The sequence below is a fragment of the Malaclemys terrapin genome, chromosome 8 (assembly GCF_027887155.1).
Source record: "Malaclemys terrapin pileata isolate rMalTer1 chromosome 8, rMalTer1.hap1, whole genome shotgun sequence".
Taxonomy (NCBI): Eukaryota; Metazoa; Chordata; order Testudines; family Emydidae; genus Malaclemys; species Malaclemys terrapin.
The window spans coordinates 23,397,960-23,422,458 of NC_071512.1; the positions used below are offsets into that span (position 1 = coordinate 23,397,960).

Here is a 24,499-nt window from a genome sequence, read left to right on the forward strand (position 1 = left end):
AGCTACACTAGCTCACCTACAGCTCTGTTTACAGTATTTACTGTTATTATCCTAATTTTTACAAATATCATTGCAGAGATTATGAAGAGCCATAATAACAACAGGCTGCAATTATATAGATCAGGATGACAAAGTGCTGAACATACGGCACATAGGTAAATAGGTTAAACCTGGGCTCCTTTGAAAAGCTAAGCCTAAAATAGCAAAACATTTGGACTCAAGATAGAGAACATTAAACTACTCTCATTTTTATGAAAAAATCATGATGCTTCGATCCTACAGGGATGGGTGCCATAAAGTACCAAGATGGATAACTTTTTGCATGATGTACTGTAGTTTTTTCAAAGTGGAGAAAACTAACATCAGAACACAGATAAATCATAAACCCATTGGTAAGCATGTGTGTGTGCATATGTATACAGAAAGAATGCATATGGTACCAAACCTTAGGTACCAATATAAAACACTGTGCACCAACGTTAGTGCTCTGGACACAGCTTATATATATAAAAATATTTGCCCTTGGAAGCTGCATCCAGCACTAAAGAGTTTGATATTTGTACCAAAGAATTGCAAAGGGCCACAGCAAGACCTTTTAATATAAATTCGTCGAAGTCATTGTTTCTTTGGTTACCAAGAACATCACTTGAAAGCAAGCAATGTTTCACTCAGTAACAAGTCTTTATTTTTAGCTACCTAGCAAGGTGAGTTTGGTCTCCAGATGCTGTGCTGTGTCCATTAGCAGCTCATCTCTGTTGTCAATCGCTGCCTCTGCCTCACGACGAAAATTGGCCCATTTCCGAAAGTCATCTTCACTCAAAACCTGTGCAACAGGGATACAGGTATGCCTCATATTCAGATTTAGATAGAGCAGTTGCTCAAACTGTGTGTAGTCTGTGGCCCACCATAGTGCAACACAACCCTTTCCTGGTGGTTCACAGAATGAAACAGAGCCAGGATCAAGCAGTGGGGAAGAATTGGGGAGTTGAGAGAGGAAAGGTGTCCATGAGAGGAGCACTGTCTCAGCGAAGTAGTATAGATGCGTAATGGAAAGTTTGCACAGGCAGAGTATTGTTCAGGTAGAATACCGAGTAACAGATTTTTAGAGAATCCTCGGCTACAATTATGTTTTAAAAATAACTTCTTTCTTTGCATTTGAGTCTTATCCTGTAAATCACAATCTTGCATCTATTACTTCGGTCTATTGGTATAAAATATTTTGATGCAATGTTTCAGCATTATGTCTTCCCCACTGCATCTAAGAAGAGCTCACCTTGTTCTAAACTGGGGAAATAAGGCAGCAATATTTTGGATCCCAGAGTGGTAATTACTATCCCAGAGTCCATTTGCAACATATCACATGACCTTTAACCTTGCCCAACTGAAAGCTGCATGGACAAGTAGCAATGAGGAAAAACAGACCTGCCTTCTCAATTTGCATAAAATGGTATAGACAGCAGCTGTCTTCTCTTTAAGAGAGGCATGGCCTGGAAAGACAACTGGTCCCAGTGCTGCTCAGCAAGGACCAAGATAGAGCATTGCATGCTGGGACATGTTGTTTCTGAAGGCTGGACTCCAGACCTCCATGGGCTGGATTTTACCCATAGGCTGAACTTTCATTAAAACCATCAGGATAAAGCACAACTGCTCCAAATTGAGTACAAGATGCTTGAAAGCTGAATGCCAAATAAAATTTAAAAGAACAGCTAATAAATTGTGATTCTGTTTGATCTTGCCTGGACTCACTAACTAGGAATGGATAGGGTAGTCACGGGAGACAGATATTGCTGACCAATGAACCATCTAGATAAAAGATCTTGTCTCTGACAGTGACCAAATACTTCAGAAAAAAGTGTAAGATCAATTTGTCCGTAGGAAAAGTTCCCTTCTAATCCTAGGCAGTTAGGATTTGGCTTGTGGCTTTATGCATAAGGGTTTATAATTCTCACATTTCACAAGTCATAAATCTGTTCACATGTACAGGACATCGTTAACAAATAGCATTAGTCCGATTACTCCTTACCTTCTTAGCTATGCACAGGGTTCGCAGGCCATATCGTGCATACCAGTCCAGGTGTTTCTGTGTTTTAGCATGTATTCTTCTCAGCTTCATCCCCATATTAATGTCAGCTTTGAAAAATAAGCAGTCAGCTACTTATTTCTAGTACAGAGCATTCCTTACCCAACAGCCAAATTAATAATAATAATAAACAGGCAACACAGGAGCTGGTGTACTAACACAACAGCAGTCCCTTGCAAAGCCCATAAATATTAATTTGTGTTCCATAACCCCACAAGCATATGCTCAAGGATGGCATTTCTTGGTCTTCTTTATGTTACTGCTCCATTGCTGCCAAGTTAAAATACACTGGTCAGGGTTGTATGACAATATTATTGCGGAGTACACCATCCAGTTAGTTTAGGCTGCCTGTGAATCCTAATTAGCCTTTTCCATATTTCAAGCCCTCTTCAGGTTAAACAAATACTTCTATTTTGATCTGCAGCAATAATACTATACTAAGGGACTTATTATTCCTGTATAATCCTAAAGCTTGGATATAGTATTGTATGCAGGAAGAAGTACTGTAAACTTCCCGTACTTATTAACAGACAACATAACGATAATAGTTTACTAGCTGGTGCACTAATTACCTTTGGCAGGGTCTTCCAGTAAATCCATTATGACAGAGTCAGCTCCCTTGGTGTAGACAATTATCTCATTGGTAAAGGGGTGCCTCACCACCACAGACATCCTTTTCCTGACTGAGTCAAAACCCAAGGTGCAAAGTATGTCAAAGGTCAGGAGGGTACCTTGTGGCAACCTCACAGTTACCTGCTCAGGGGTCCTGGACATTAAAGTGAAACTGTAAGCACAGGCAGCATGGACAAGGGCTGCCTCATCTGGGCTCTCAGCCTCGTAACAAAATTCTGGCTGCAAATGGCCTTGACTAACAGACCCAAACACCTCATCCAGGGAGGCGCTCCGCATCTCTGTGCTGGGCATTGCATCTGCTCTATCATCACCATCGTAGTCACCATCTGTTGAGTTGGAGCAAGTGTGGGTGGAAATGTCATCTTTCTTACAGGAGTCTGTGGCAGCTGGATTCTCTTTACTATTCTTTGCATTAACATTTGCTCCTAGGTCTGAACTGGACTGAGTCAATGAGAAAGATTGACCAAGGTTTGCTAATTTTAGCCGTTGGAGCAGCTGGTGAATCCTCTCCAAGGAGATCCCTGATGGTTTCATCAGTGGTGGCGCTGTAACCTTGAGACATGAGAAGACATTGGGAACATTACACCTGAAATTAAACAAGGTGAGCCACAAGAACATTTGCAAACTCCCAGGGCTGTGCTGTGCATCAAAGTAATGATTTTTAAAAAAATACGCGGCTGTCCTTTTTCTAACTAATTATGTCAAGGGATTTTCAGGACAACAGTTAAGTTGGCTTCTAGATTCAATGGTGATCTATGGCAGAGACAGAGTGGTGCCCTAAAAAGTTCACCAACTACCTGAGATAATTAAGCAAAGTTTTTCAGTGAGAACCTCGTAGCATTCAAAATATTTCCTAAAGTAGAAGGGAATGCTGCAGACACTGAGGTAGCCATATTGATTTATCTTACTTAAGACTGGCAAGTTCTTAAGGGCCACCATGATGGACAGGGAGATTTGTAGGTAGGGATAGAGAGGAATTATTTAATTTAAGAGCCAGTGTGGACACAAGACCAAAAAGAGATAACTAGCCATCAACAAATTTAGGCTTGAAATAAGGCAAAGGTTTCTAACAATCAGAGGAGTGAAGTTCTGGAACAGCCTTCAAAGGGGAGCAGTGCAGGCACAAAAGCTAACTAGATTCAAGACTGAGCTTGATATGTTTATGGAGGGGATGGTATGATGAGACTGCCTACAATGGCATGTAGCTGATCTGCGACTGCTAGCAGCAAATATATCCAATGGCTGGTGATGGGACACTACATGGGGAGGGCTCTGAGTTACTACAGAGAATTCTTTCCCAGGTGTCTGGCTGGAGGTCTGACCACATGCTGAGGGTCTACCTCAGGGGTCAGCAACCTCTGGCACACAGCCCATCAGGGTAATCCATCTGCACCACTTCCCACAGCTGCCATTGGCTGGGAACGGCAAACCATGGCCACTGGGAGTTGTGGGGGGCTGTGCCTGCGGATGATCAACGTAAACAAAATGTCCCGTGGCCCACCAGTGGATTACCCTGATGGGCCGCATGCCGAAGGTTGCTGACCCCTGGTCTAACTGATGACCATATTTGGGTTGGGAAGGAATTTTCACCTGCCTCTGCAGCGTGGGTCACAGATCACTTTCAGGTTTAAACTAGTGTAAATGGTGGATTCTCTGTAACTTGAAGTCTTTAAACCATGATTTTTGGACTCCAGTAACTCAGCCAGGGGTTAGGAGTCTATTACAGGCGTGGGTGAGATTCTGTGGCTTGCAATGTGCAGGAGGTCAGAGTAGATGTTCATTATGGGCCCTTAATGGTTGAATAGCACTCATTAGAATTATTGCAGACAGAAGATAGAAAACCATATGGCAATTCCAAAACAGTGCTTTTTTACTACTGCAGATAGCTTTCAATTTTAGTATACAGATTTTAAGCAAATCAATTCTCCTTATGTATTTAAAGTGAGATTACCCTTTGCCTTGGCTCCGTTGCTGTGGAGACCACAACAGTATTACAGATAGCCAGTGCAAGAAAAAAGTCAGTAACGGACGTGGTGGAGCAGGTGTCCTTTGCAGATGGAAATGATGCCAAAGACTCTATCTGGAGTGCAGCATCTCTCACTTTCATCAACAGCCTGTTATCAGGGGTCACATCCTTTTCCTGGAAGAGAAGTTATTCAGTAAGGACCACATTTGGGATTGTGTATGACCTGCACCTTAGGTTTTCTAGAGCCTTCAAGGAAATGCTTGTACAGTATTATATACTCTAATGTACCCAGCATATAGAAAAAAAGATAGAATTCCCACTGTTGCATAAATAGATGGTCAAGGTCACACATAATCACTAATGAAATCTTCAGGGATCTTCCTGAAGAAGAAAAGATTCTCTATCTCGGAGACTATGCAATGAGGTGCTCAGATATGATGATGATGGAGGGTAGAATAAGAGCCTACATAGAACAAAATAGAGAAGTGGTCACTTCGCTGGGCTTGCAAAAAGTGCAAGTCAGGCCAGAATCTGAACCTAGATCATTAAAATTCATGTTATACAATCTGCACTATGGCCCTAAACCCAAACCCAGACCTAAATGGGCAGATCCTTGAAACTGCTGATCACTGAGTTAAATGGAATGCTTAACAGGGACAAGTGACCACCCAATGAATTCAGGGCCTATGTTTAATTTTTGCTCTTCACTCTGTATGGCCAATTTCACATCTTGTTCTCATACCATAATGTCATTTCCAAAAAAATTAAAGAAATCAATCACACCCCTCAAAGTGTTTTCACTGATTTTTTTTAAAGAGATCATTAATTCCTGTGACATGGTATTGTAATCCCTAGGCCCCACTTGATTTTTAATACATTTGAATTTAGTTCAGGCCATATTTAATAAGATCTTCCAGTTTTAAAATACAAGCCTCTGTAGGAGCCAAGGCTTTTAGATTTCTTCTTTAAACTACTGCCAAAATAATTTAGCTTCCTTCTCAGTTCATCTCTGCCACTGCCCTCTCCTCCTTCAATCTGACACAATTATTATGAAGTTCCCTAGTATGCAACAACAATAAATCAATAACCTTCAGGGCTGTGTTGTGCTGAGCTAAATGTGTTACATTTTAACTCCCGCTTGCTAAAGTGAATAGAGATTCTTAAATGATCTAATCATTGAAAATTGAAAAATAAAATTCATCGCTAATTATACTGGACATATGCATTAAGCTCTCAGCTACAGTAGACCCTCTTGTGCCTCTGAGGTTGCTGATTTAAACTAACATTCCTTTGAAATAAGTGAAAGATTTAGACACACCAAGTACGTTCAGCAGCAAAGAAAGTGCATTTGTGTTTACTGGCTGCTACAGCATCACACAGTGGAAAAAACCACAACCTGAGGTTCCCTATTACTTGCATAATTTCAATGAAAAAACACAAATTGTACATACAAAATCCCAAAAGCCAATGCAAATTTTTCCAGGATCCTAATATAGTAACTATTAATTACTGATTACTGAACATCTAGCTATTTATTCTGTATCTGTGCTCTTTTTATCAAATCCATGAAGGTACACTCATGCAAGCAGCAAAGCACAATAACATACACCTCTCTCTTGCTCCTGTCCATCATCCATCCATCCAGTTTCTACTGCATCTATATCATTAGTATCCAGTCCTGTAGCACCATGCAGCAGATGAAGAATTATTTAACATCAGGTATGCTACTTGTGCAGAAACTTTCTGTACTATATTTCTCTGCATATTACAATTATTGAATGTTGAGGGGACACTGTCAGGTTTGAAAAGCTAGATAGTGCACAACTGAAGCTTAGAAGAAAAGTTTTCATTATCTTAAAAAATGAAAACAGATGTTGGCTTGGATTTATATGTTTCCATGTAGCTGGATGGTAATGTATAAGAGACAGATGGTGAAACTGACACATCTATTTTCACTGACCAAGCTGAGTGAAATGCAAAAATTAAACAATCAGCATTAAGAATGAAAAATCAATTAAAATTTAAAAATCCCTTCATTGTTAGTAGGCTAGTTCAATATTTATAAAATGGGTAAGGCCATTTACGTTTTAAAGGGTAATTTATTAATAGTTTTCATTTGAGTGTCCCTTTAAATGAATCCAAAATTAAAAATAAGTTATTGACTTTAAAAGACGTTAACTATGAAAACTGCCAGTCTTCAAGAAATATTTCTAATAATAGTGATATTTATAAGACATGCAATAGCAGACTTATTAAATCTAGATCAAGAGTGCTGTAAGAACCTTAATTTAAAATGCATAGCAAAGGGAATATGGACAGTGATAATCCTCTTTCTATCTTTTTCCATAATTTATTCCTTTTCATATTGTAAGGTTTCTCCTTCCATTCTTCTATAGTACAAGAAAGTCCATCCCAGGGTCTATTTTTTATTTTGTAGCACATGATTTGATGCAGCCTTTTTCGCATGGAGAAGTTGCAGCAGCAGCAGCAGGAGACAAAATTAATAAAATAAATTGGCGATCTCTCCACTTGAGACACAAATAGAAACCATGAAGCTGGCCAACATAAGGGAACATTTGTCGGTCCCAGCATGAAATGGGTAATTCCGATTGGGCTGCAGGCTGTTTCTCAGTGAAGCTGGGTTTTGATGGATACAAAAAGAATTAGTTTTCATTGTCATCTGCGTCTTGAAGGAAAGAGAAATCTGATTTCTCGCCTATAAACGTCTCAATAGGATTGATCTTTCACCTTCCCCACCCCGCCTCTCCATTTCCTCACCGAATCAGGGAGAAATTAATGACACAGAAAACATTCTATCTCTGTGGCTTTCTGAAATACAGCTTTTTTACCATTCTTTATTCCTTTCCCACCCATATGATCTTAAGTTATGCAGAGTCAATACAAATTCCCTGGCACTGGTATAAACACTACAAACTTGACAGGTATTCTGAACTTTAAATAATCTCTCTCTTTCTTCTTGGGAATTGATTAGGTAGACCGATTTTCAACCTGGCTTTAACTCGACCTCTAATTTTGCAGGGGTAATTGTTAATGGCACCAGACACAGGTAGCTTAGTATACAATTGCTGTCATTTATGCTAAAACTTACTATGAGGTGAAAAACATGGGCACAAGTATTTGCAGGAACACAAATAGAGGACACTACTGAAAAATTAGACTATGCTGCCTCTTGCATCATATCTTTGTAATTTCTATTCCAGAATGGACCACACCGTGCTGCTTATATTTTTCTCCAGGATCAGCAGACTCCATTTTCATTAACGCTATCAAATGCCACGAAAGAAACAACATCATCATCTGTTTCCTTCTCAGGATTACACTGACAGCAACATATTAATTGATGAAACCATCTCATATTTCAACAAAACAGCAAAACCTGTCAAGCATAGATGCACTCACAAAACATTCAAGCTTGGATAATTCTTGTAGCCACCTAGCTCCATAATCCTAAAACCTCTCAAGATATAGCGATAAAGTGTAAAACCCATACAAGAGGCATTAGGAAATGTCTGGGAACCCAACTGGGTTTGCGGAGGAGGCAGCCAAGCTAATGGCTGGCACCTCCTTGTGGCGGATGTCCAGTGCAGGTACTCCATAGGGAAGGTATACAGTGACCGGATAATGGGTTGGAAAAGGACTTAAAAAGAGGTGTCAATAAAGGAGCGAATGGGGGATGGTTTGGGACCCCTATGATTGATACAGCAGGGAGCTAACCCCCATTATTATAGTCCACCTTAACCCTCCTATGAGGTGGTGGTGGAAGGTAAGGTCCTGTCAATGGATTTGCTTGAGTGACCTGGGTGGAAAAAGAGGGGGAGCTGGTAAAAAGCCCCCTTGGTAATTATGAAATAAATATGGGGTTACCTGCACTGCACACTTTTATCTGCCAGGTAGTCCCAGACATCTAATAATAAAGGTGAGGCCTGATTAAACCCATGTCAAATATCTGCTGTCTTTCTTTCGGTATAGCCAGACAATAGAGTACTAACAGTATGAAAACACTTAAAAGTAACTAATGCAGACTGCTTATCACCGATTCATGTAAGACCACTTTCCAGTTGGCTTTGCAATCACAGTATAATAGAAGTGGTTGGAAACTTTTTGACAAAAACACTTTTTGTTGGAAAATGCTGATTCATTACAGAAATGCATTGGTTATAATTAAATTTTGATCAGGAAGATGTTTTAGGTCCAGAAAGAACTGCTGATGAGTGAAAGAGACCCATTTGCCCCAGAATAGCCTATGGCAGGGGTCGCCAACTTGAGCCTGAGAAGGAGCCAGAATTTACCAATGTACATTACCAAAGAGCCACAGTAATACATCAGCAGCCCCCCTGTCAGCATCCCCCGTCCGGTCCCAGAGCCTCCTGACCACCGACAGCCCCACCGATCAGCGCCTCCCGCTCCCTCCCCACACCTCCTGATCAGCTGTTTTGTGGTATGCAGGAGGCTTGGGGGGTGGAGGGAGAGGGGGAGAAGCGAGGGCATGGCAGGTTCAGGGAGGGGGTGGGAAGGGGTGGAGTGGGGGCAGGGCCTGTGGCAGAGCCAGGGGTTGAGCAGTGAGCATCCCCCGGCACATTGGAAAGTTGGCGCCTGTAGCTCCAGCCCCAGAGTCGGTGCCTATACAAGGAGCCACATATTAACTTCTGAAGAGCCGCAAGTGGCTCTGGAGTCAACCCCTGGCCTATAGTCTGTTGGAGAGTGCCGACAGAAACAGTCTCTCTCTCTCTCTCTCTCTCTCTCTCTCTGAGAGGGACACTAGCTCTACAGCCAGATGGTGAGAGCACTCACTTGTGATGTGGGAGACCCAGGTTCAAGTCAATGGTACAAATCCAGGCAGATGAGGAATTTGAACCTGGGTCTCCTGCTTCCCAGGTGAGTACCCCAACCAGTGGGCTGTTTTTCTCATGAAACAATTTAAAAGGTCTTTGCTTTGTCCTGCATCAAAATGGAAACAATATTAAAACCTTGACATTTTCTGCAAAATTGAATTGGTGTTTTCCAGCCAGTCCTACCAAACAGAGAACATTGTTTAAACAAAAAAAAAAAAAAAAAAAAAAAAAGGAACTCTTTATACTTCCTTTTGGTTCCACACCTATTTGGCATTTACAGAAGATTCTCTCTTGTTCAGCACTATATTACTTTCCATTAAAACTCAGCAAATTCCGTAGCATACTATTATATTAACAGCTCTCCTACTTTAACACTTCTCTTGGCAACAGTCCCACCAGGCGGGTGCTCACAGCAGATGCTGTGCTAACCTGTATCCAAAAAACACTCTTCTCAGCATTGCAAAGATTGCAAATTTTCCTTTTATCTGGGGCAACCAGTTTTCATAGCTGGTACAACACTTGGAAACTTGGCATTTAGAAGCCGAAAAAAAAAAAAAAAGGAGAATCCCAGCTTGCGGCCCTTTGGACACTCCTGTCTATTATATAGAGAAGAATTTTTTTCTTGCCCTTTGTCTGTTTGATACCAAAATTCAGGAAAACGTACATAGAGAATCCAAAGTCTAAAAACATAAGAATGGCCAATGGTTCATCTAACCCAGTATTCTGACTTCTGACAGTGGCCAATGCCAGATGCTTCAGAGGGAATGAACAGAACAGGCAATCATTGAGTGATCTGTCCCGTCATCCACTCCCAGCTTCTATGCAGTCAGAGGCTAAGGACATCCAGAGCATGAGGTTGCATCCCTACCATTTTTGGGTATAGCCATTGATGGACCTATCCTCCTTGAATGTATCTAGTTCTTGTTTGAACCACGTTATAGTTTTGGCCTTCACAACATCATCGGGCAATGAGATCAACAGGTTGACTGTGCATTGTGTGAAGAAGTACTTCCTTATGGTTGTTTTAGACCTGCTGCCTATTAATTTCACTGGGTGACCCCTGGTTCTTGTGTTATGTGAAGGAGTAAATAACATTTTTTAATTCTCTTTCTCCACACCTGTCATGATTTTATAAACCTCTATCATATCCCCTCTTAGTCATCCCCTTTCTAAGTTGAAAATTCCCAGTCTTTTTAATCTCTCCTCATATGGAATCTGTTCCATACCCTTAATCATTTTTGTTGCCTTCTCTGTTCCTTTTCCAATTCTAATATATCTTTTTTGAGATGGGGTGACCAGAACCGCATGCAGTATTCAAGATGTGGGCGTACCATGGATTTATATAGTGGCATTATGATATTTTCTGTCTTTCCCAATGATTCCTAACATTGTTAGCTTTTTTGACTGCTACTGCACATTGAGCAGATATTTTCAGAGAACTATTCACAATGACTCCATGATCACTTTCTTGCGTGGTAACAGCTAAATTAGACCTCATCATTTTGTATATGTAGTTGGGATTTTGTTTTCCAGTGCGCATTACTTTGCATTTATCCACATTGAATTTCATCTGCCATTTTGTTGCCCAGTCACCCAGTTTTGTGAGATCCCTTTGTAACTCTTTGTACTCAGCTTTGGATTTAACTATCTTGAGTAATTTTGTATCATCTGCACATTTTACCCCTTTTTCCAGATCATTTATGAATATGTTGAACAGCACTACTCGCAGTACAAATCCATGGGTGACCCCATTATTCACCTCTCTCCATTCTGAAAACTGACCATTTATTCCTACCCTTTGTTTTCTATCTTTTAACCAGTTACTGACCCATGAGAGGACCTTCCCTGTTATCCCAGCTCTTAAGTAAACTAAGCAGTCATAAGTGTGAGACCTTGTCAAAGGCTTTCTGAAAGTCCACTATATCCGCTGGATCACCCTTGTCCTCATACCTGTTGACTCCCTCAAAGAATTCTATTAGGTTGGTGAGGCATGATTTCCATTTCAAAAGCCGACTTGACTCTTCCTCAAAATATTATGTTCATCTATGTCAGGGGTGGCCAACCTGTTTCCTCCTAAGCCACATGTGGCTCTTCAGAAGTTAATATGCGGCTCCTTATATAGGCACCGACTCCGGGGCTAGAGCTACAGGCGCCAACTTTCCAATGTGCCAGGGGATGCTCACTGTTCAACCCCTGGCTCTGCCACAGGCCCTGCCCCCACTCCACCCCTTTGTGCCCCCTCCCCTGAGCCTGCCATGCCCTCGCTCCTCCCCCTCCCCTCCGAGCCTCCTGCATGCCACAAAACAGCTGATTGGGAGGTGCGGGGAGGGAGGGGGAGGCGCTGATCGGTGGGGCTGCCGGTGATCAGGAGTATCTGGTCGAGGAGGGGGGTGCTGATGGGGGGGCTGCTGATGTATTACTGTGGCTCTTTGGCAATGTACATTGGTAAATTCTGGCTCCTTCTCAGGCTCAGGTTGGCCACCCCTGTTCTATGCGTCTGATAATTTTGTTCTTTACTACAGTTTCAACCAATTGACTTGGTATTGAAGTTAGGTTTACCGGCCTGTAAGTGCCAGGATCGCCTATTGAGTCTTTTTAAAAAAATGTTATTATATATTAGTTATCCTCCAGTCATTTGGCTTAGAGGCTGATTTAAGTGATAGGTTACATACTACAGTTAGTAGTTCTGCAATTTCATATTTGAGTTTCTTCAGAGCTCTTGGGTGAATACCATCTGGTCCTGGTGGCTTATTACTGTTTAATTATTCAATTTGTTCCAAAACCTCCTCTACGACACCTCAATCTGGGACAGTTCCTCAGATTTGTCACATAAAAAGAGTGGCTCAGGCATGGGAATCTTCCTCACATCCTTTTCAATAAACACCCATGCAAATAATTCATTTAGCTTCTCTGCAATGGTCTTGTCTTCCCTGAGTGCTCCTTTAGCACTCAGGGAAGTTGATTGTCCAGTTGCCCACCGACTGTTCAGCAGGCTTTCTGCTTCTGATGCACTAAACAAATTGCTGTTAGTTTTTTTGTCTTTTGCTAGTTGCTCTTCAAATTCTTTTTTTGGCCTGCCTAATTATATTTTTACACTTGACTTGCCAGAGTTTGTGCTCCTTTCTATTTTCCGCAGTAGGATTTGACTTCCAATTTTTAAAGCATGCCTTTTATTTTGCCTCTAACAGCCTCTTTTACTGTGCTGTTTATCCACAGTGGCATTTTTTGGTCCTCTACCAGTATTTTTTTTTTTAATTTGGGGTATACATTAATTTTACTCTCCATTATGGTGTTTTTAAGTAGTTTTCATTCAGCTATATTCACCTCTTGGACCAGAACCATTTACGACTAAATCAAGAATTGCCTCTCCACTTGTGGGTTCCAGGATTAGCTACTCCAAGAAGCAGGAAACCCTATTTCTAACTCAATTTGCAAAGTGAAGTGAGAAAAATTTTAACTCCCACCCTTAAAAAAATGCAAAAAAGAACTGGAGAGAGAGGCAAGAAGCTATAGATTCTGACTCAATTATTTTACAATAATAGAAAAAATAGTTGGGGAAAAATTCTCTTGAAGGAGACGTTTTACACACCTGAAATGCCATGATCCATAAAGCAAATAGATACAGAGAAGTTCTCAATGTACTATGTGGAAAAATGGGATGGAAGACAACAGACCAGCAAGCAATAAGATTATCATGAATTAAACAGATTCCAGAAGTTAACAGAGTACTAACTGATGTCCACTTCTACATAACAGAGATACTGAGTTAGCAAGGCAGAAGCTTGTAATAAATGCATTCATAAGCCTACATCCCACAAACAAAAGTCACTGGGAATCAGTGGGCATAAGAGATTGCCATCCGGAGCTTCTTTGCAGAATGAGGGCTTAGGGTTCGACCCCCTAAAGTGATGAGCACTCTGGCTGAAATCCAGTAAAGTACTTGAGTGTGTGTGTGTAACAGAGCAGAGTGAAAAAGTAACAATATTTGGGAAAATTTTGTTCCTTTTCAAATTTCAAAAAAAAAAAAAAATCAAAATTCTGAATTTTCAACCTGCTGTCACAAAAATGGGACAAAATTTTTACAAAAATTAGAACTGAAAACGTTGACCCATTTTTTCTGCTGAAGTTCTGACAAACTTGTGATGAAATTCTGCAAGTTTTCGATCAGCACTAGTATTTAATTTTAAGCATGTGCATAGTCCCATTGGTGTCAATGAGACTACTTGTGTACTTGAAATTAAGGATGTGCCTAAGTATGTTGCTGGATTGAGGCCAGAGTGCTCAGCATTTTGTAGGATTACAGCCTTATTTTGGAACTACATTTTATATAAAACTCAAATTTTATATTTTTAACTTTGTACTAAAAATCATACTAGGTTCACTGTATTTTATCTGTAGTGAAGTGAGACCTGTCTTCTGACAGAATAACAAGATACTGGTAACTCTCCTGGTGGCTCAATTTGTCACTTTTCCATGATATAGTGTAATAGACTGAAATTCATCTGGGGTGACCATGTATAGCATTCTCCGGCAAGTAGCAGGTTATAGTTTCCTTGCTCCCAATCTAGTAAATGAGTGCTGTTTCATTGACTATTTTCTCCTTCGGCTCCCTCCTCCCCTCAAAAAGTTGCATGAAGCAGAGATCTCAAAAACATATTGACCGAATCTGAAGTTACTCACTATGGTACTGCTGAACGCCACTTGAGACTGAAGGCTGTCACAACGCCCCAATGATTTCTTCCTTGAATGTCCCTGAAAACGAGCCCGGGCACTTTGGCACCTCCTCAAGGGCTTAGTGTTTTTCTGTTTTAAAGTGTCTGGTTTCTCGATCTTGATAACAGGAAGAGCGAAATGCTGATGTCTTGTCCAGTCTTCATCATCTGAGTCCAGTTCCTTATGGGTTTCCAGGCGTTTGGCTGGAAGAGAGAAACCAAGATCTTGCCTAGTCTTTTCTTGTTATTAGCAGTATTACTGAGAAGATTTTATTATTATTATTACTAACTCTGATAATCTGTGACGCTCTGTACCTCAAAATGACACCCTGTACTCACATATTCACCACTGTTATATGATTGAATGTTTTGTACAAAGTGTGTCTTGTGAGGTATCATTCAAGAAGTCATGATCTGTGGAACATTATTATCCTGTTGAATTGTATATATTACCATTGTATGTGAAGTTATGGAGTTTGCTATATGTTTGATATTGAAATATGTTGTGAGTCTGGGAGATGCCCACAGCCTTTCAGTAGCAACAAAAGAGCAACTAACACCTCCAAACCAGATTTACATTAGGGATAGCCAGCCAGATTTGATGGCCCATTAAGGAGAATCCACTCTCCCAGAGGGTCCCTCCTGAAGCACATAGATGGAGGCCCAGTGTCACTTGGCCATTTAGAACATGTGACCTCACTCCATGTTTGAGACACTCTCTTTCCATGCACATGGATTGGGGGGGGGTATAAATTGGGGACGGTGACATCAGCCCCTGGCCTCTCTCCTCTCCCACCTATCCTGAAGGCAACAAGAACACTGGGAAGACAAAGACTTTGAACTGGGGAGATTGGTCTCAGGCTGAGAAGGGAATTTAGCCTGCGTATTAAGAACTGTAACCTGCCTGCAACATCCAATGGGGTAAGAAAAACTGATTCAAATCTTGCTTAGTTTGATAAAGTTTAGAATTTAGACTGTGATTTTATTTTTATTTCTTATGTAACCAACTTTGATCTCTATGCCTAACTCTTATAATCACTTAAAATCTTTCTGTAGCTAAAAACACTTATTTTAATGTTTTATCCTTACCAGTGAGTTTGTCTAGAGTGCTTGGGGAATCTGCTCAGATTATAAGGGCTGGTGCATGTCCACTATCCTTTGATGAATTGTCGAACTAATTAATGAACTTGTATTGTTCAAGAGAAGATCTTGAGCAGGTACATTTCTGGGGTGCAGAGTTGGGGAGATTTGCTGGTGTTTCCCTGTGTATGGTTCATGAGTGGCTTAGAGCAGTGTCTCTCAACCTTTCCAGACTACTGTACCCCTTTCAGGAGTCTGATTTGTCTTGTGTACCCCAAGTTTCATCTCACTTAAAAACTACTCGCTTATAAAATCAGATATAAAAATACAAAAGTGTCACAGCACACTATTACTGAAAATGTGCTGACTTTCTCATTTTTACCAAATAATATTAAAATAAATTGATTGGAATAGAAATATTGTACTTACATTTCAGTTTATAGTATATAAAGCAGTATAAATAAGTCATTGTCTGTATGAAATTTTCGTTTGTACTGACTTTGCTAGTGCTTTTTATGTAGCCTGTTGTAAAACTAGGCAAATATCTAGATGAGTTGACATATCATCTGGAAGACTTCTGAATACACCCAGGGGTACACATACCTCTGGTTGAGAACCACTGTCTTAGAGAGCATTTGTGCAACTTATCTGGGTGCATCCCTGCATATTGTTGACTGAGTGATCATAGCATCTGGAGGGGTTTGCCACTTGTCACTAGCAAAACATCACGAGAGACAGCCCAGGTTGGACAGTTAAGAGGGCACAGCAGTGCCACAGTTCCAGGTTGTACACTGGGGACACACACAATCTCTAAACCATCACCAGAAAAAACTTTCATGCACAGTTCAGTTTCTTGGCAAGCCTCCCACTGAAATGTTTATCATTACAAACCAAAACAACAAGAAACTGATTACTTTTATGGACTTCTGTTAACTACAGACTCTTTAGCTGCACTTTTTGCAGTTCAGTGGAACAGAAGAATGAACTATTGTAATTCACAAATTTGGTAATGTTTTCACTCACAGAGCATGAAAATCTATTTGGCAGCTGCTGGCCAGCTTAATGACATTCTAAATATAATGTAGAGGTGGAGTAGTTATATGCATAGTAAAGCACTTTGGGCCTAATCTTGCACTACCTACACAGGAAAAACTCCCACTGAAGAATACAACATGAAAGGGAGTTGCAGTGAAATGGGAATTTTGCCTTAGCAAGGACTGTGAGATTAGACCAATAATATTGTTATCCCTTTTTGACCTAAGTGGCTTGTGAAAGTTTGTGGCCCTGTGGGGGTTGCAGTTGGATGTAAAAATTGATGATGAGGTCTGGTGTTTTCTTTGAGACAAACTTATTTATTTAAAAGGAACATACAGAATCCTGCATCTCTGAATGCAGAAGGAATCAAAATGAGACACATTTTTTGCTTACAGTCCCAAGCATCTTTAGTCAGCACCAGACCCAGAAACCCATTCTCTAGCTTCTTTCATGGCCATAAACTGTGCTTGTCCAGGCTCTCTCAGTATGTCTTGCTTCAGTTTGTCTGTCCCCGCGTGCTCAGTTTGTCTGTACTTCAGCTTGTCTCTCTCTCACTTACACACACATTGTGCCTTCTGTCTATATGGTGTGAGGTTATGCCTGTTTTTAGGTGGGGCTCCTTAACTATCTCTTACAGCTATCTTAAATGAAGACAGCATTCACACCCATCAATTTCAATGAGGTTTTAACAAAATCTATAAGCAATATTTATTAATGAAAAAGTAACTATCAGCAATGGACCTAGCCAAAAATCCCAGATTCAAATACCCGCAAACTTTGGGGAACTTCAGATATGGACTTTGTCGTTTAGGCCTGTTCTAGCAAACAAATAATTGTTCCTACCTTCCGCATTACCCAGATGTTTGTATGGTAATTACTTTTGGACCCACTGAATTTAATTACCACTTATCTCACTTAGTAAGAATAAGGGAAAGGTAGGGCTGGCAGTTACTACAGTGTAGTGAATTTAAGAGGATATTTCTTCCTTGCAGTCCTGAATTGTTGATCACAGTAGAGCAGAGGCTCAGATGTTTGATGTGGGAAGATGAAGATTAGTTATGTGGCTTCAGAATAATTAAAAAAACTTCCACTCTCTGGTGAACCTTTATAATAAGACAGTCACCAAAAAAACCAAACCAAACCAAAAAAAAAAAAAAAACCAAACAAACCACAAAATGGAACACTAAGCCACATTTAGCCAGCCAGGAGAAGGTATAGTAGGATCATAATATAATAATATTTCTTTGAGTTTTACCATTTTCCTGATGTGAAAACTCATTTCCATCGACAGTACAGCGCCGAAACACCATCTTGTTCTCTGTTAGCGTCCCAGTTTTATCTGAAAAGATGTATTGGATTTGCCCCAGATCTTCAGTGATATTTAGGGCTCGACACTGTATGGGCAAATCTACATCTTCATCATACAGTTCGATGTCATTGTGAATTAAGAAAACTTGGCCCAGCTTGACGAACTCGATGGACACGTAGAGAGAAATGGGGATTAAAATCTGAAAGAAGAATGTTCCACAAGACGTTAGAACCTCAGTGGTGGGTCTTTTTTCTCTCTGTACTTTTCACTATCAGCCATGTCCCATGTCAGTTGCAGTCATGACACTTATGGAGGAGAAAAAGTTCTTTCTGGAGTCTAAGTCTTATTAACTCTGTGGCAGGGAGATTTTCACTGTCCCTGTAATTCACAGGGAATGTATAGGTCAAGGTCACCCTCACAGAAGCTCCATGATGTAACATCTTGACCATAAGCACAGAAAATAATGTTCATGCATCTCCTGACTCTCACTAAACATGTATATATGGAAATGATATACTACCAGGAAATTCATATTCTAGGACTGAGGCTATGGTGCCAGAAACAGCCATCCAGAAGTGGAATGATGCTGTACACATAATAGCACCCTATGGATAGGTGCGGTGGATGTGGGTCAAGAGGTGCTATATTTGGAAGTGCTCAGATGGGATTCACAACACTATCCAAAATGTGTTTCTAGGCCAATGTGCATCTTGCTCATATTGTTCCTAAAATAGGATGGACTAGCATATTTTTCAAGTCTTAATATAAATACATTTCATAAGTAACTGCTTTTTTTTTTTTTACCACTTTCCCCTCTCCTGTTATCCCCCCAAAAACCTCTAAATTCCCAGAACGTACAAGTATTCTATTTCAGAAATAATGCATAGCTTCCCTAGGGATTCTACCAACAGATCAGAAAGTTGTCCTCATATTTTATTCATATTAAACAAATTTTGCCTGTTTAAATCTCAGTGGCTATAATAATAAATACGAAAAATAAATCCCCATTCCATAAAATGTTCTCAGTTAGGCTTAATCAGATTCAGATATATGGTCTCCCAGTTCTAATTTATCTTCTTTTTCCACGCCAACACAGCCTTATCTAGTTATTATTCCCTGTTGGTAAAGAGTACAATAATTTTTGTTTCACTGTTTCCTCGAGCTACTAAGTAGAATTCTCATTCTGAATCAGGGGTGAAAACACTGAAAGTTCTAACATACTGATGGAATTGTCCTCCTCTGTGTGCATGCGATCAATTCTGGAACTAGTTTAATGATATTACCATCTCCTTCATATCAATACACTCGGGAAGGGTCAGAAAAAAATCTGTATCTTAAATATATATAATTGTGTGTATGTACATACATATACTCATACTATAGTGACTATTGTGAATTAACTACAATAATGTATGGGTTTTCAGATGCTGTAGAACCCTAAAACTTAAGAAGCTTTCAAGATAAAAAGGTGCTTCCACCTGATGTATAGCAACTGGTTCTCTGCCATTACAAATACAAAAAAGGCTGTTATCACTTAAGCATTCTAGAATACCGGTCCAAAATATTGCACTCACTGCTGTACACTAGTATTTTGGACCATTTCTGTAAAATACCGTAGTATTTTTACAAAAGTTTTAAAAATAAATTCAACTATCAAGAGTCTGTAACTTGACATCTGCTTGCCAGCCATTATATCACCATTTCCAAAGCTACAGATTTTTTAAAATTTCTATTTTACCTGTAACAGGATTATCATTGTCAAGAACATGTAGAAACCAGCAAGAGCTGAGGAAAGGTAGTTGCCATTCGCGTCTGGGACTTCATACGGTGGGCATTCTGAAAAATTCCCATTCCAAATGCCATGACCTATATAGAATCAACACTATTTTAGTGGAGTAAGCTGAGAAAAACAGTGGTGGGGCAAGAGTTCTGGAATATTCTATTTCTTTTACTCCTGTTACAAAGAAAAAAATATTCCACAGCAATGGCCCCAAGCAATGCTGTAAATCTCCTGTAAACTGCACCATTAATGTAGAACACCACAGCCCATTTTTATAAACGTTACATTAGTAGTAAACTTGAAGTGTGGGGATCTTTTAGGGAATCCTCCTCCTCCTCCCTGTTCCCACTGTCTGGGGGAGTTTCCCCAGAGCTCTTTCCTTTACCCTTTGCTCTTCTCACTTACATTCCATCTCTGGGTGATTCCATTTGCTTACACAGATTCAAATATCAGCTATGCTAATGACTCAAGTATAAGAGGACAGCGGAGAGAGAGATTAAATGTGTCCAGAACTTATTCTCTTCCTTTCTAAACTTCTTCACTTCCCCCCTTCTTTTACTGTTGACACTACCACTCATGCTCCCCATGACTCAGTCCTGCAGTTTGGCATTTATTTTAAATTCCTCTCTCTCCCTTTATTTACTAGTCTTAGGCAGAGGTGAAAGTAAGTCAGTACAGTCCGGCTGTGATTTAAAGGGCCCGGGGCTCCAGCCACTGCGGGGAGCATCGGGCCCTTTTAATCACCTCCGGAGCCCTGGCACCGCAGGGGCAAATTTAACGGGCCTGGGGCTCCAGCCGCTGCGGGGAGCCTCCTTCCACCTCCTACCGGGTGGCTCCAGCGGGGATTTAAAGGGCCCGGGCTTCCCGCAGTGGCCGGAGCCCCGGGCCCTTTAAATAACCTCTGGAGCCCTGCAGCCACTACCCCAGCCCTAGCCTGAGCCCTGCTGCCCCGGGGTAGTGGCGGCAGGGTTCCCACAGTGATTTAAAGGGCCCGGACCTCTGCGGCGGCTGGAGCCCTGGGCCCTTTAATTTGCCCCTGAGCCCTGGGGCTCCCAGCTGCCTCTGCAGCTGATAGCTCTGGGGTGATTTAAAGGCCCTGGGGCTCCCAGCCAGGGGCCCTAGGGCCTTTAAATCTTGAAAGGCCCCGCCTCTTCCCATTGAGGCCTGGCCTCTTCCGGTTGAGGCCACGCCCCCTCAGGACTTCGGCGTACCGATAAGTCCTTTAAACTACTTTCATCCCTGGTCTTAGGCCACATCCAGAAATGGATGATTCTTCGTCCTCAATTTCTCCAAGATCTCTATCCTTTTCTTTCCATCCCTGAAGACTCTCTTCTTCAAGGTTTCATTGCTTCCTGCCATGACTACTGCAACATCTTTCTTTCTGGCCTCCCAGATATGCATATTGCTCAAGAATGCTGTTAGCTTAACAACACTGGAAACTGAATTTCCATACAGAACTAGTGTAGTTTGATACTGTACAGGCAGTCAGCAGGAACACAAGCTTCCCCTGCACTGTTTTGGACTCTTTCCTAACACTCTTGAAGAAGATGCTATTAAGTGCCAATTGTGGAAGCAGTTTTTGTGGTGTGGACATCTGTCCTACTAAGAACTGGATAGAGACTCCCAAATTATTTCATGCTGGCCATGAAAACACCTGTCAGATGGCAACAGCTTTTGGCTGCTAGAGACCTTATCATATTTGAACAAGGATGATTATCCCATTACCACACTCATGAGTTACCTACTCCCCCAAGTTTTGCTAATATTATATTATCTGCAAGCAAGATACTGATCACTAAGTCATAAGTAATATTTTTTTTTCTGAAATCCTATATTCAAACAATTTTATCACATAAAACAAACTACTAAACCACTGTTGGCGCTGAAGGTCATTTTAAGAGGATGAAATCTAGTGGATTTATTACTATTTTACATGTTTCACTGTATGAACATTTCATGTTTAATTCTTCTTTTTTTTTAAAGATAAGCAGATAAATTGGTTTTTAAATATTGACTTTTTGCATTTGTGTCCACACATCGAATCTTAACTTAAAGGATTTTGCTACTCAGGGGTACATGAGCATGACAAATACAAGAGTCTAAATCTAAATGACAGCTGCCCTGGAACAATGAAAATAAAATCTCCCTCTCTCTCTCATATGCATACAACTCAGCTGTCAAACTGAAATCCCATTTCTAAGCCAAAAAAAAAAAAAAAAAAAAGCTCATTCCAACATGAAGTAGCAAAATTAAAAAGGGATTAACTCAGTTCTACTGTTCATCTTAAACAGATTCCTCTTTTCTGATGCTCCCTTACTTCTAGAAGTACTAATCTAATGGCTTGCTGATATGTCATATTACAGCTCTCATGGGAAACTACCTGGAAACTTGTTAGGGCTTTAGTATGGTATGATACAACTCTCTGTGAGTGAACTCCAACAAAGCTGTGGCACTAGGCAACTTCATGGCTGTGCTGCAATTTAGTGAAAATGCTTCAAAACCACAAGAAACCTACAGGAGCCTTTGTAACCTCTTTAAAGTCATGGCCCATGGAAAACTCATTGGACTCCAACTTTGGCCCTTTCTTCATTAAAGTTAAGAAAATGTATTGATCCTGCTCTAACTAGGATAGGATCACAGTCACTACTGGAATGCAAGCCTGTGCTGAAGCTTTCTGCAATGCAATGAAGACGACCTCCTCCACGATTAGCATCTAGCAAATCCTTCTAGAATTGGAGATGAAAATTCACACCCACAACTGAATTTCCTCCCATTTGGGATTATTCAGATTTGAGATTTTGATTCAAACCCATTATAAAGATATGCATCAACCCTGAATTTTCAGTTAAGTTCCCCAGAGTAAAGGTGTTCAGATCTAGGTTTTGGAACATACACACGCCTAATAAGAACAAATCTTAAATCACCACAAAGAAAACCAAACATTTCAAATGGAAGAGGAGATTTTCACCATTGCTCCATACCTAGTGCTCCGATAAGACACATGATGAACAGAAGCCCAACACAAAAGAAAATATCAATGTTCATGCGCCGTTCTATCTTGCTGCGTTTGTAACGAGGCCCACTGTTATTCAGCATGGCCTTGGTTTCATGACCTTCAAAAACACAAACGTAGAGAGACTTGTTTATTTAGTTTCTTACCTGGGGGAGGGGAGAGGGAAGAGAGACAGACTTAATACACATCTATATCTGACATGCTGGTGCCCACAATCTTCACTTGACTCCAAGTGTTCCACTGGGGGAGGGGGCACGGCGGAGGGGGGTTTCAGATGGGAGTGGTGTCAGGGCTGGAGGATCACAGGAGGAGAGGGAGTGTTTCCCTGCCTTCTCCACCTGGTATCATTTATCAGGAAGGAGCGTTCCTGTGCCCTAAGTCACAGCAAATGCATTGCAGAAGGGCCTTTTACCTGTACAGCCTAGTGGGGCCCAAGTCTATCACACACCATTCATGCCACTGTCCCAGGCATTCACATTTATACTAAATTGATGCATTTAGGTGGTAAATACAAGGACCCCAAATTCTCACTTACACTAAAGCCCCATAAGAATAGCCGCTTGCAAGAGGTCTCCCTGGCTAGCATAAGGCATATGCCAGCTCTGGTCCCAGTTCCTGCAATACAAGCATCTCAAGGGCTGACTGAGGTTGTGGCTGGAGTATAATGTACAATGGCTAATGTCTGCTTTCCGGAGACAAAAGGAAGCAGAGCATACATTAGAGCAAAACTGAGTGGACTTAACTTACACCAGCGCCAGACAGGTCCTGCCTTCCCCAGAACACAAGGGTGGCTTAAAAAGCTACTTTTCCTTCCCAGCCTGACTTCCTGCCTAAAACACTTCATTCCCCTAACTGAGAATTGAGGCCAAGAATTTGAATCCTGCTTTAAAGTGCAAATCTGAATGCAAACTTAACTATGGAGTTGCTTCTGACACTTTCATGATATACACACAAATAAGTACACACACACACACACACTGTACAATGTATATGTTTAACTACAAACAGAAGACACAGAGAAACTTTTAAGACAAAGAATTTCTATGAGACAGACGTTAGGGGGAGCATGTTTCACATTAGAGTCCAGCTTTACAAGCCCTAGAAGGAAGTAAAGATTCCAATTAAGTCTGGAAGGATTCCAAAAAAACAATTACATTACAGATTTCAGCTGTCACACACATTTCACTCTCACAAGGGCAGTAGAATCAGCGGGACCACAAGGCTTGTACCAACATTTGAAGATGTGGGGAAACATGTACGTGCTTCTACTTAACAGCTAAATCTGCTTGACGTGAAAAGGAAATAAAATAAGATTTGTAAAATATAAAAATCTTCTACAATAAGATAATATACATCTTATTTTACTTTCTTTTATATATAGAAATAAAAACCTTGATTAGGTGGTCGACTGATTTCTAACTACTTTTGAATATCTCAGCAGCTAAACTGGCTTAATTAGAAGCTGCTAGTCACATTTGCCATGTGCGAACTTACAGAAAACCCAATATGTCAGATCCAGAAGTGAATGATGTTAATGTTATTTAGCTCTTCATTATATGACTTTAAAGTATGAACAACACAGTAGGATAGAAAAATATTAAACTTATTAAATCTGAATCAAGTTACTACGCTTGTAATGGCAATAAGAAACTAGTGTAAGAAGTGCTAACATGAAACCTGCACATAAGAGCCTGCTTTTTCTATCCTATTAATTTTTCATACTGCACCCCTCACTGTGATAGCTAAATTACTTCCAGTGGTGCTTTAAATGATGTCATATGTGATTCTTTCTCCATTTATCTTTCCAAAGGATAAACTATGTATAGATTTTTGTTTGCAACTGCATGGTATATGGGAACGATGGGGTTGTTTTTTCTTTTGTTTTATATTATGCTAGATGCTTTTATTTGGGAAGACAAAGTCAAAGCAGCACGCCTTGAACATGAAGAGGAAGTGATCAGCAAGTGGTCCAGCAGTGCCACTAATGCTGTTGCTGTTCCACATCGTAGCCCAAATTCATATTGCACAGCATCTATTA

At 40.7% G+C, this 24,499-nt stretch overlaps 1 protein-coding gene across 5 annotated transcripts in view; it reads right to left on the reverse strand.

Annotated features, from left to right (window-relative positions):
• The window catches only part of ATP10B (ATPase phospholipid transporting 10B (putative)), a 236,035-nt gene that overhangs the window by 18,886 nt on the left and 192,650 nt on the right, over positions 1 to 24,499 (reverse strand). For all 5 annotated transcript variants that reach the window (XM_054038561.1, XM_054038560.1, XM_054038562.1 and 2 more), the window contains 8 exons: positions 22,430 to 22,561; positions 19,407 to 19,534; positions 17,615 to 17,867; positions 14,213 to 14,448; positions 4,665 to 4,853; positions 2,653 to 3,265; positions 2,024 to 2,130; positions 697 to 823 (listed from right to left, as the gene is read on the reverse strand). In XM_054038561.1, coding sequence (XP_053894536.1) covers positions 697 to 823; positions 2,024 to 2,130; positions 2,653 to 3,265; positions 4,665 to 4,853; positions 14,213 to 14,448; positions 17,615 to 17,867; positions 19,407 to 19,534; positions 22,430 to 22,561 — 1,785 coding nt within the window. The remainder of the gene's footprint in view (positions 1 to 696; positions 824 to 2,023; positions 2,131 to 2,652; positions 3,266 to 4,664; positions 4,854 to 14,212; positions 14,449 to 17,614; positions 17,868 to 19,406; positions 19,535 to 22,429; positions 22,562 to 24,499) is intronic.